We start from the raw sequence: 13,268 nt of genomic DNA on the forward strand, positions 1-13,268 counted from the left end.
TCCTCTGACAGACTCCATACCTGGCATTTTTGCATTCCAGTGACTGAACTGAATGGGGTCTCCATTGGTCCAGTTGAAAGTTCCTGGATTCCCTACATCTGAAAGGCCGATCCAGAAATATTTTTCAGGACGGTATCCAATTTGGCTAGTCAGGAAAGCCTGCTCAAACCTGTGGTAAAAATAATTCAAATCAGAATGGTCTCTTATTTTCCGTTTTCCGATTCTGTAGATGGTTAATCTTAGGTCCAGTTTACACTTTTACTAGTCAAACCACATAAAAGGATTGTTGTGGAGAAAATAGGAGGCAGGAGTATTTGGTACGTATCTATACATTTAAAAGGTGGGATAAAAATATCACTATCATCATTATCCTCTTATATCTGAAAGTACAACATTAGATTTACAGATACCTGATCAGAGCTAAGAAGTCTGCTCCCATAACATATGTTAAGGGTAGGAGGACAGAGATGAACCTTTCTTACAGCAAAGACTACAGGGCAGTATTCTCCTGAAGATTTAGGATAAGGGCAGGCCTCCATCTTACTGAGGTATCTTCATAAATGCTGCTTGAGGCAATCATCCCACTATGGCCAATGATAGGGTCTGCTCAATTTCTCCTATAAATAAAAAAGTCACTGTGGTAGCTCTCTTAACCTAGATATCTGACGTAGACTGCAGTTCCATCATAATGGTGAGTGATGACCTATAAAGCCCATCATGCTGGTGATGACCTATAAAGCCCTAAATGGCTTGGGTCTGGGATATCTGAGGGAACACCTGCTGCCGGCATCAAGTTCCCTTCGTCCTGTGCCACAGGGAGGGCCTTCTCAAGGTGCCGCCGGCAAAGGATTGCCTGCGGGCAACACCCAGGGGGAGGGCCTTCTCTGTGGGCGCGCCTGCCCTCTGGAACCAGTTACCTGTAGAGCTTAGGACTGCCCCTGATTTTCGTTCGTTCCGCTGGGACCTGAAGACCTGGCTCTTTGAGCTTTCCGGCCAGGACTGAGGATTTTTTTAATTTTTTAACTTATTGTAATTGGGTTTTTAATCAGAGTTATAGGGGTTTTAGATTTTAATTAAGGCAAATTTAATCTATTTTAATTGGTATTAATTTTTGTATTGTAATGTTGTTTTAATTGCCTTGTGAACCGCCCTGGGTCCTACGGGAGAAGGGCGGTATATAAGTTTAATAAATATAAATATAATATAAATATATATTCTCTACAGCAGTCTTTCCCAATTTTGGCAGTTTTAAGATTGTGGACTTCAACTCCCAGAATTCCCCAGGTGTCTGAGGAATTCTGGAGTTGAAGACCACATTTCTTAAGGTTGGGAAACACTATTGTACAGCAGTGGTCTCCATATTTTTTTTTATCACACTTTCTTATTAGTAGAAAAATTAAGCATGTACCTCAATATATCTATGTTTATTTGTAAATTATATCTGTGTACTATTTTACTAGTGTATTATGTGCACTATGAAGCATAAATATATATTTTGTATAAACGTATATTATGCTTTCTATATTCTGTATATTAAATTTTAGTTGCTAATTTATTTATTTTTGAGATACAATAGCCATCCTAATATTTTCTTCTTGCACAAAAAAATATCAAGTACAGGCATCCCAAGTTGGAGTGCACCACTCGAAAAACTTCTTCATAGTGTAATAATATAGCATTCCTATCTGGAATACCATAAACGAGTTTATTCCTACACACTCTGAAGCACCTTTTGGAAATTGGAAACACTGCACAGGTGAATTAAATATTAAAATGTATCCCAGAAAATATTTATTTTGAGATATTCCTTAATCACAACAGCAATTAGTAAATTAGTAAATCCATATAAAACTCAAGTAAAACAAGCTTTAGATACTATGTCAAATGAACTAATGTAAAATTAGTGCAAAATTAGACATAATTTAAAAACTGAATAATTAACAAACATCAGAATAAAATAATACTTTTGCAAATTAGTGGCTATATAATTTTTTCTAAATAAATAAATAATATTTATGTCTTGATAAAATATTTTTTCATGTATGTCACTAGGTCTCACAACACAGTTTGTCTTTTAAATTAATTTAAAAAGTAGATAGACATAGGAAATCTATTTAATGTTTTCTTTGCTAGTGTAGATGGACAATATAATATTTTGTTTTGTCCCTTTCACCATATTTTACCTATTCTCCACAGAGCTCAGAAATCCTTGGTTTGTTTCACAAGATGTCTTTGCTTCTGAAAATGTTCCAGGTGTCTTTCCAATTAAGTAACAATAGGAACCATACCTTTTCCAACCCTGTTGACATAGCATACATACACATATAGAACAATATTAGCCTGAATTTATTGATTTATTTCTCACACTTTCATCATGCCCTGATCCAAAGATTCTCAGATTCACTGTTATCTTGATCAAAGGAAAATTTTTAATTATTTTAAATTCAGATGTCCAATTTCTATGACCAGTACAAATCAATATTTTTTAGTTTCAAATTCAGACCAATCCAAATACATTTCTATTCAGAAAAAAATATATCAAAATGTGTTCCTTCTGTTTAGCCATTACCTCAGGCTGGTGGGTGTTTTTTTGACATATGGTAAATAGGAATAACTTGTTTTCTTATAATATTGCAGAGAAAATCTTTCTAATGTAAGTGGTTCCTAAGAGTCAACACCACTGTTAGGAACGGAGGGAATGTTCAACTCAAGGCAAAACTAGCTTTCTAGTTGATAACCTCCAAAACCTCATAAGAGGATGAATCAGTTTTGTAAAAGATCAAGAACTAGACAATTCTTTAGACTTACTTTCTCGCATTTTGGATCAGCAACTTCATCTTTTCCAGGAAGAAATTCTGAAGGTTCTTTTTTACAGATGTAACCTAATTCCTCTTCACAGAAATGATCTGCCCAGTACCCGTTCTGAGGATGGAAAGGTGAGCAAACTTCACTGAAAAGAATCTATTACTTTTACATTTTATCCCCTCCTATTTTTTTGATGGTTTATATCATTTTTGCATTTTTTTCATGAGCTAGACTACTGCACAATACCTGCATTTGTCTAAAATCTGCATTTGTCTAAAATCTGCAGCCATGTTAACATCTTGCAAAAAGATGTGTTTAAATTAAGTTGGGAATGGTAAACATAGATTTAACCTATAAAAGTTAATTTTTTTGAAAATATAATTCATAGATATTACCTCAAGTTTCTAAAATATAAAATATAATTGTATTTTTTCACCAAATAAACAGCTGGTAGCATGTAATCTACATGTAATCATGCAGGTTTGCATCCCACCAGGCTCAAGGTTGACTCAGCCTTCCATCCTTCCGAGGTAGGTAAAATGAGGACCCAGATTGTTGGGGGCAATAAGCTGACTTTGTAATAATGCCGCTTGGGGTGTGTGTGTGAAAGCCCTAATAAGCAGGCATATACATAGAATGAAGGCTACTGCTAAGCTTGTAAGCCGCCCTGAGTCTTCGGAGAAGGGCAGGATATAAATGTAATAAAAATAAAAATAAAAAATAATCTAAATTTAGCATGCCTAAGCTTTTGTTCTTCAGTCAATGCAGATCAAAGGTTTATCCCCAGTCTTCTGGAAAAAAAATTCAACTCAACTGAGAATTTGTTTGTTCATTTACTTACTTATTAGAATATAATATACTTTAAAGTGAGTATCGATTATATAGCTGCAATCCTATGCAATATGAATGGACAGTTAAAAGATCCCGTGGTCCATCAGGCCTCTGAAAGTTTGTTTATTTGTTTAGCAGCTTCTAGACCCTTCTCTAATTTCAAAACTGTAAAATAAGCCCAAATGTAAGCTTTATGCTGCTTTTTTAAACCAAGATTTTTATTCCAAACATGACTCATGAGTGTGACTAACCCTGCATACTTTACATAATTAATCTATTTATCTGTTCTATCCTCCCAAATCATTATATGCAGTGGTGGGATTCAGCTGGTTCGCACCACTTCGGCAGAACCAGTAGTTAATTTTTTGTTGCCCAGGCCCAGAATGGACTTCCAGAAGCAGCATCCACACAGGGAACCGGTTGTTCACATATTTGAATCCCACCACTTATTATATGATAACCTTAACCACAAAAGCCCATCTTTTCTGTTTAAACTTAAACACCCTTAAGTAGTCATTCTTAATTCTGATAAATAATGATGCTTTTACCAAAGAAAATTATTATATAAAAATCATTATCATCAATAAAATGAGTTCAATACTAACAGAAACAAAACAAGCAAATATTAGCATAAAAATAATCACAACAATATATTTGAAACAATACTCTGGGATGAGCTCTAGAATAAACACCTCCATAATTATTTAAAGTAGGTATTAACTCAAAACTGTCAAATAAATTAGAATGAAACAAGCAGACTTTACATTAACCCACTGAAACAAATTTTAAAAGTCTTTAATCCCCTTTTAAAGGCTTGAAAATAGGCATATTATAAAAAGCAGTGTTCCTTATCATATGTGATGGTCTTGTGAGTAGCTAAATCAAAGTAGATAAATATAATGATAAAGCAGAAAATATTTAAAATATTAATAAAACCTGAAGCCTTTCTTCCAGGCATTATGGACAAATGAATAGAAAATCACTTTGAGACGTTATGTCTCTACGTGGTGATTGCTGCGAGAATTGTTTGTGCTAAGCATTGGAAGGAAAAGGGGACACCAATTGTTGAAGAGTAGACTTTAAAATTGATTGTACTGGCAGAGATGGCAAAATTAACTGCTTTGATTAGAGACAATGGATTAGAAAGTTTATAAGAGGCTGGAACTCGTTTGTGGGTTTTCTGGGTGTCAAATACAATAACAAATGGTTAACAGAAGGCTTTGAAGATTAGTTCTACCTTTGGGGTTTCCTGTTGAATGTTATAGTATACAGAGGTTGGGTCCATTGGATTACTAGATAAATAGATTTCCATATCAGAGACATTTTTTAATGTAACATAGTATTTGTATCAAATATAGATGGAAAAGTTTATAATTATTCGTAGATTTATTATGTAAGGGAAGGAGAATGCATTGGGTACATTTGATATATTTGTCAGCATTCAGCCAGGATGGACTTTCTGTGTTTGATGTCAGTGAGAATAATGTATCCATATTTATTTTTGTACACGTTTTTATCATTCATCTTGGAAGCTTTTTTAGTTTCTTCTTCTTTTTCTTTGTTTTGTATTTTTTTTAAAGAAAGCAAGATTTCTTAAGGTATGATCACAGAACCCCTGGATCCATGAAATTAGAATTATTTGCCAACCCATATTGAAAAATAATATAATACTAAAATGGTAACTGACAATTGTGAGAAGATGCATTAAATATATCAATTTTTATTTTTATTTTTTGGCAAAATAAATATCAGTAACTCATACAAACAAAAGCTCCTTAGTAGTTCTCCGTAATTTTTAAATGTGGAAAGGAAAAAGTTTAAGAAACATTGATCTATAGAATAAGTTATGTTATGGAAGAATTGATTAAATAAATTTCTAGACACAAATTTTATCCAAGAGAGAACAGAAGAGAAAAAAAATCTCCACCAGACAATTGAGGGTTCTCCCCTTACCTCCCCACTCATGATGACACAGTCTTCCTGCACATCGCTTATAAGTGCAGGTTCTCCTTTCTGCCATTTGATGAATTTCACTGTAGTACCATCACTCCATTCAAAATATGAAGAAATCTTCTGGTCATTTAGGCCTATCCACAAAATATCTGTTGATTCTAAAAGACAAATCCAATTTATTCAATTATTCTCAAATGTAATGAATGAAGTCCACTCTGTGCTATGTTAGTCAGGATATAAGAGAGTCTAATGTGACATAATTGACTGGCAAATGTCTGAGTTAATCCGCCATGGATGTATGTAGCAGTTGTAGTGTCATTTAAACCACATAAGCTCAGTAGATTTTTTAAGGCCTAAATAAACACTCTTTTTTTTCTTGTGATGGCAGCCTCAGCAGCTATTCCTTTCTTTTCATGGCATCCATGTACCCACAGAATATATGAAACAGAAATAAACCTTCTAAATATACTTACTGTAGCCAAGTTGGGAAAAAACAAAGCTGTGTTCCTCAATGTCATGTATACTTAGTAAATGTCCACCATCCTTTTGGCAGGAGACTGATGCATCCTTCCACGTTTTGCGATCTCTGTTCAGATGGTAACAGTGCTTTGCATATCCAACCCAACCATCTGGACATTTAATTGGCTTAAGATCATCTGAAAAGACAGTAATTATATACAAACCATCAAAAATTGGGATTGGGGATGGGGAAAATCCTGATCTAGCATTATGATGTAATTACAAATGAAGGCAAATATACGTTTCCCAGGATAATGTTGCAGGGTTCAATCTGAGTTGGTCACCGGGACCCGGTGTTTTGTCTTCTGAGTTTTTGGATTTGTGCTGGAGCCCATCTTCAGAGAACTTCTCTTTAACAGAGTGTGTGCTGTTCTCTGTGTGGTATTTATAGTGCCTGTTGTAAGTGGCTCTTTAGATGTTGGTTGGGGTGTGTTGATGGCAGACTTTTAAGTCATTAGCTGTCATTATGCTGCCCAGCCCTCGCCTTCTAAGTACTTGATAGGCTGGTGGCAAATCAGCACTCCTGTTGACTGACAAGGGGCCTGTTTCCCAGGCTTCAGTCACTTCCCTGGCTGTTTTTGTGCCTACTTGTTCAACAATCTTGGTCACTGCAAAGTTGCATGTGTGTCCTTGTTCATTGCATACAATTATGCTGTAATTAATTCAATATATAAAAATTAGTTAAAGCAAATCTTACAATCCATCTTAAAAATAAAGGTACTTCGTCCATTGTTATAAGGATATTTTCTAAAATTCAAATCTAATTTTTAGTCTAATTTTTCATGGATAAGCCAGGCACTAATGTAGCAATTTTTATGTCCTACATCATTGTTTAAATGTTCTGAAAATATAATGCTATTTTACTAAAGGTAAACTTGTTGCCAAGCACCCAAAGTTCAGTCACATGACTGAGGGTGTGTAACATGACTGTCATGGTTCCGACAGATGAAACTCTTCAAAAGAATTTCGAGGCATTGTTTACCTTAAAGAATCTTTTATTCGAGAAACAAAGTATCAGCACTACATAGTCAAAACCAAAAACTAATTTCCCCTCCCTTGGATACAAAATAACAAAGCATAATTCCCTCCTCCAATAAACAGTCATAAATCACATTCCCCAATTAGCTTGAAGCACAGGCTTTCTCCCTAGCTCTCCAGCCCACTAAAACTCTATCAACTCTGGGCCCAATGACCTTGGGTTCCCATGGCTTAGTTATTATTGTTATGACTAACTGGACTCTCATCCACATCCCCGCTCCCAGCATTAACTAACTCTAAAAGCAATAGTGCAAAATGGCTGCATTTCCATCTCTTGTCAAAGCAAGAACATCTGATGATAGCAGTGTTGACAATAACATTTTATGATGGACAGAAGTGCTTTACAGGGCCCATTCTGGCCCTGACTTAATTTTAAATATTGTAAAGCAAGTGGTTCTAAATCAATGACTACCTAAAGATTAGGACATTTCCTATGCATGCATATCTTTAGCTCTGCAAATCTTGGGCTTTAATTCATCTAAGAAGAGTGCTACATTTCATATTAAAATGTTCTGAAATAAAACTGATGCAAAATGCAATTTTTAAAATTTCCTCAGGATCTTGGATCATCAGAATAATGATGAGAATTCAGCATCCCACCCCCTGCTATAAGCATAGGTGTGTACATAGGATTTTTAGGCTACCTTGCCCCCTATCATTGTGTGGACCCTTTTGGCCTAAGCAAAATTGTTTCTGCATAATGTGCATTGAGAACTCTGCATGTTCTCCACCTCAGATAGATCTATTCTTTCATATTAGTTTAGATAGATTACTCTGGGATCAAAACCCTCACTAGAAAAAGAGTGCAAATGTTATTTGGGGCATGAGTGCCATTCATATCAGTGAAAGAATATTTATTCATTTAACTTAATTTCCAATTTACAACCTACCTGAAGAAGGTGCAGACACCTGTATTGAAGAGTTCATTCTTTTACAGATGTATCCACATTTCTTTTCACACAGATTGTTTGCCCATTTGCCATTCCTACCCTGCATCAATCCACAGTTTTTTCCTGTTTCTGAAGAGGGGCTACCTGTAAGAGAGAGTGAGCCCGATTGTCCAAGATGATAACATTTTTATCTGTAAACAAATCAAAACTTTTCCCCCCTAATCTTCAATTGCTTTTCAAGAAGAATGTATCTGCTATAACACGTATGTATGAGCCTTCCAATATATACTGTTGGATGTCTCTAATTGTGTGGTGGCTGCCCACCTTGAATCAGTAACCCTATTGATCAGATTGTAGGGGGGCAGCCAGATTAGTCAAGGCAAGCTTCCCTCCCAACTGTCATGAGTGACATGAATCAAGTGGCACATGTTGAGGAATGGAGCCAACTTGCACAGGCCTACAAACCCTACATAAGAGGATTATTACCCATTCAGCTAAACACAGCTACTGAGTCTCTTTTCAGAGTTTGCTGTCAGGATCAGGGGCATCTTCGGGGTGATAAAAAGAAAAGTGAAGGCAACAATACTGTAAGACACAATGCTTATATACAATAAACATAATATAAGAATGCCAGCACACATCTAGAGAAAGTGTCAATTAACTCAAATACATAATATATATTTCAATATTTTATATGTGTATTAATCATTTCAAGAAGACTGCAAAGTATTATTTTAAATGCTACCTCATCTATTTAAAAGGAACAATTTTGGAAAGGACAATAAGAATTTCCAAATATTTTAATATTAATATCATTAAATGTTTACAGTTCTCTTTAGGACATAACAAAGGCTTTATAATTGTATACATTTACTCACCTGGAGCCCAGTTTAAATATCTTAAAGGTTGGTCATTAGTCCACTGCCATCCACTGTCAAAATCTGGATTATTCAAACCAATCCAGTAGTTGACTTCAAAATTATTTGTTAATCCTATGTGAGAAAGAAAATTCACATATTGATCAATTTTGTAGTTCTGAGACTAAAGACAAAATAGACAGTTAGCTAGACAGACAGGCACAGTACAATTCAATCTGAAGTACAACTATCATCTTTCTCTTGGACTCTTGGTCTCTAGCCATACCTTTAACATTATATGCAGTGCAAGGACCGTAACAACCATATAGATGACTGGCAAAGCAAAAGACAAGCAGAGTGCAACCTTAGACACCAACTAGCAGCCAGAAGACACAAATAAAACTTCACTGGAAATGTTCCCTAATCAAGCTCAAAGTGCACTAAAGAGTCCCCAGTTCAGTCTGAGCTACATATATTCTCAAACACAACCATATTTTCCACTGAGGAACTGTGAAATATTTAGATCAAACTAAATTTTAAAAAAAAAACCTGCTAGGGAACTCTTGGAACTTTGGCACTCAGACACATCAGCCATCAATAGGCACATAAAGATACACTTACACATGATTCAAAAGAGACTTTAAAAAGGTAAGAAGGAAATAAAAAGGCCAGAACACATCCTCTTCAGCCCCCAACATCCAGAGAAGGAAAAATTAACACCAAACAATCAAGCAGAAAACAATACCCTAATCTAGGGATGATCAAGGGGAAAACCAGAGCCCCACCAACATTGACAGAGCAAGCTACTGTTATAAACAGGGAGCAAACATCGTTGAGGCTATTACATAATCAGGTAAGCAAAGAACCAAGCTCAAAGAGCACCAAGGATTCCACAATTCAACCTCAGCTATTGTTAATTATATATTAATGGCAAATCAATCAGATAAACTTTCATCTTTGGAATCCAAATTTAGTTGATGAATTTCTGTTTGATAAAGGCAGAGGAAAAGTGTAAAAAAAAGATGTTTGCAACTGGATTATTCAAACTGCGTTTGCCTGAAAGTATCAAATATTATTCAGAAGATAATTCCTCTGGAGGAGAAATTATGCTTCTTATATGATGCTTCTTATATTGCTTACTACAGATGAGAAAATATTTATTATCTGGAATGCTTAGGGATCTTTTGTTATACCTGCCAAATATGCTTGTTCATGTAGTTCGTTGATGGTCAATAATTCTGAATGTTGTTGCTGACAGCTTTTTCTTGCTTCATCCCAGGTTAGAGCTGAGAGGGAATTGATCTGGTAGAGATCTCCTGTCCAGTGATTTTTGACCCAGAAAAAGTCATCAGTTTGATCTGCAAGCGTCATGGAAAATAGAATAACTCATTAGTAGCAAAGCTCTGAGAGAATTTAAATGTTTTTATTTATATTTTCATTGTATTAATTTTCATTGCATAGTTTGGTTAATAAGAACTGCCAAAACTAGGCAAAGTTTCCAGAATAGTGCCTTTGTTTCATCAAGCCACACAGTGAAGTAAATCAACTCCCCATTTCTTGCCATGTAACTTCACTGGATAACAGAGATCTCTCTCCATGTGTTATCACGAAGGAAGCCAAGCAGACCTTTAAACATTCTCCTTCAGGACACCCTTGCACACCATTGAACAATATATCACATGTTTTGACTATTATGGGTCTTTTCTTGAAAATGGGTGATAGTAATTGTAGATAGTAATCTAGTAGTTCTTCTCTGAGTTCCCTGTTGTAATGGAAACCAATTGGGTTTTCTCCTTTTGGTTAACTTTTGGCTGACTTTGCTTTTCAGCAGCAGACAATTGCCCCCAGTTTCAGTCTTTCTAGATATGGCATTTAGTGCTGTCCTATCCTAATTTTGTTTATTCTGAAACAAGCCTGCGTGGTGGAACTTACTCCAATTCACATACTGGGATTGAAAAACCACTTAAAATGATGCAATCAAATGAAATAAAATTGTATTTAGTCTCACAAGAGTATAACATCTGACCCATGCTCAGATATTCCTCCAACCAATCATTCTCTTTTTTTAAGCCTAGCTTAAAAACAGGAGAAAAATGTAACCCTTATACCTTCAATTAGGATGAGTATAAAAAAAGAAGAAAGGAAGGATCCATTACAACTTTTAAGAAACTACTAATAAGGAACTTGCTGAGAGAATGCAGCACTGAATATATGTATGATTGACAATGTAGCATTGATTTTAGAAGTGCTAGCTTCCTTTTCCACTTCCCATTCTATGAGCTAGCAAATCAGAACAAACAAATAAATTACCCAGTGGAGGTCTCTTAAAACAGAGATCCCCAACCTGCACCAGGGACAGGTTTCATGGAAGATAATTTTTCCATGGACTAGGGATGGGATAAGATGGAGGGGGTACAGGTGGTTCAGGATAATTCAAGAGCAGTACATTTATTGAAAATTTTCTAAATAAATGAACAAATAAATAATGAGCTTATTTCTATTATTATTATATTGTATTAGATTAGATCAGTGACTTTCTGCTTCTAAGAAAGTGGGAAGAAAGAGATAGTCTTAAACTCAGCCTTCCACCAAAACCCAGCATGTTGAGGAAGTGCTGAGAATACCATGAGAGAGAGAGAGAGAGAGAGAGAGAGAGAGAGAGAGAGAGAGAGAGAGAGAGAGAGAGAGAGAGAGAGAGAGAGAGAGAGAGGAGGGAGGGAGGGAGGGAGGGAGGGAGAGAAAGAGAGAGGGGGGAGGGAGGGAGACCCCGAGAGATCGAAACCAAACCAACTGGGCACTGCCCTAGCCCAGCAGTCTTGGAAAAGGTGCAAATGAGAGATAGATTGCCTTGGAAACACAGTGCTCAAGAGGAAATGTAGCTTCTCCCCTCCCCCCACACACACACACCAAAATAAACCACGAAAATCAGGCAGGATGTTGCCCAAACACGAGGCATCTGCAGCATCAAGACAAAAGCAAAAAATCCATTTGGAGTGCAATGGAGCCCAGAGGTCTTAGAAAAGGTGCAAAGGATCCCTTGGAGATGCAGGGCTTAAGGTGAAAGGTAGCTTCTCCCTTCCCCTATTTGCACCCTGACAAAAAGACACCTTCACACAAAGATACCTTGGGAGGGTCCTCCTCCAATGAGGCTTTGGGGAACCTCCTGGTTTCAAGATGGGCTGGCACGTGCTTATCTTGCAAACTTGGAGAGTTGCATGAAGGGCACACAAGCTCAGTTGGGGTGCCGGGAAGGGGAGAGGAGGAAAGTGAGGAAGAAGAGGAGTAGGAAGAAGAAGTAACAGGGAGTAGCCAGTTGCAAATACAGCTGCCAGAGGACCTTTGCAATGAGCAAGGCAGTTTCTACCCAGCCACTCTCCCACCCCTGCCCAGACCCCTGTAGTCTCGCCTCATGCCCGAAGGTGGAAGCAATGCTGCAGACTGGTACCGGTCTGCGGACCGGGGAGGTGGGGTTTGGGGACCTCTGTCTTAAAACAATCAGTGAATATTCATTTGTAAAGGAAAGGGGTTGTCATGCTAGTTTTATCTTAGCAAACATAGTTGCCTGGCTTTTTCTGGCATGAGAACAGTGCTCTTAGTAATGTTCACATGGAAACATAGAGGTTCCTCCAGGAAATCAAGGATCCCCCGAAAATATTAGAATCTCAATGTTGTACTTTGTTTCCAAGTCACACATGTGCATTTCTCCAACAGTCTATTTAAGATTCCCTGAAGAGAAGTTTGATGCTGATCACTGAAACTGAACAAAAGTGCTTTGCCACTGACTTCTTTTGGGATTTTTCCACAACCTCCCAGGGTAACCTACAGCCCTGAGATTTCCTTGTTGTCTCCTCCCATCCCATTACTAATGCTATCTGGTCAGCCAAGATCAGTGCTGCCACCTAACAGAGAAAATGTACTATTGAGGTCAGTTTTTATGTAATATTTTGTTACAATGTAGGAAAAAAGAGAGTTGGGGTTCACAAGTCCTTTGTGTAGAACATTCTTGTGGAAATGTGAATATCACAGTGTAAAACGTTAACGAAATGCCAAAGAGATAACTTTATCCCAAAATTCTGACATTCTGATCCTTCCTTCTTTCCTTCGTTTTGCAGGGCCTGAAAATGGTACACAAAATGCTTTCTTCTCATTTCTCCCCTCAATAACAACCCTGTAAGGTAGGTTTGAAGTTTTCAAAACCACTCAGTGAGTTTCTGAAACTTAGTGTAGTTTTATAAACTGAGGTGGCCTTGAACCTAGGTTTCCCCAATACCAATCCACCCCTTTATCACTAACGCTAGCAGAATCTGCCAAAAAATGTGTCCAATTTAGCAAATGCAAACACATGCTCATAAGCACCTTAACTGAATAGTTGCAA

At 36.8% G+C, this 13,268-nt stretch overlaps 1 protein-coding gene across 1 annotated transcript in view; it reads right to left on the reverse strand.

The window, feature by feature from the left end:
* Nucleotides 1–13,268, reverse strand: part of LOC308678155 (macrophage mannose receptor 1-like) — a 61,557-nt gene that overhangs the window by 45,239 nt on the left and 3,050 nt on the right. Inside the window, exons 4-11 of the mRNA XM_081345095.1 lie at nucleotides 10,087–10,251; nucleotides 8,915–9,028; nucleotides 8,037–8,180; nucleotides 6,063–6,245; nucleotides 5,590–5,747; nucleotides 2,809–2,922; nucleotides 2,184–2,299; nucleotides 21–169 (exon numbers count right to left, since the gene is read on the reverse strand). Coding sequence (XP_081201221.1) covers nucleotides 21–169; nucleotides 2,184–2,299; nucleotides 2,809–2,922; nucleotides 5,590–5,747; nucleotides 6,063–6,245; nucleotides 8,037–8,180; nucleotides 8,915–9,028; nucleotides 10,087–10,251 — 1,143 coding nt within the window. The remainder of the gene's footprint in view (nucleotides 1–20; nucleotides 170–2,183; nucleotides 2,300–2,808; nucleotides 2,923–5,589; nucleotides 5,748–6,062; nucleotides 6,246–8,036; nucleotides 8,181–8,914; nucleotides 9,029–10,086; nucleotides 10,252–13,268) is intronic.

The sequence above is a fragment of the Vipera berus genome (genome assembly GCF_964194415.1).
Source record: "Vipera berus genome assembly, chromosome: Z".
Lineage (NCBI taxonomy): Eukaryota > Metazoa > Chordata > Lepidosauria > Squamata > Viperidae > Vipera > Vipera berus.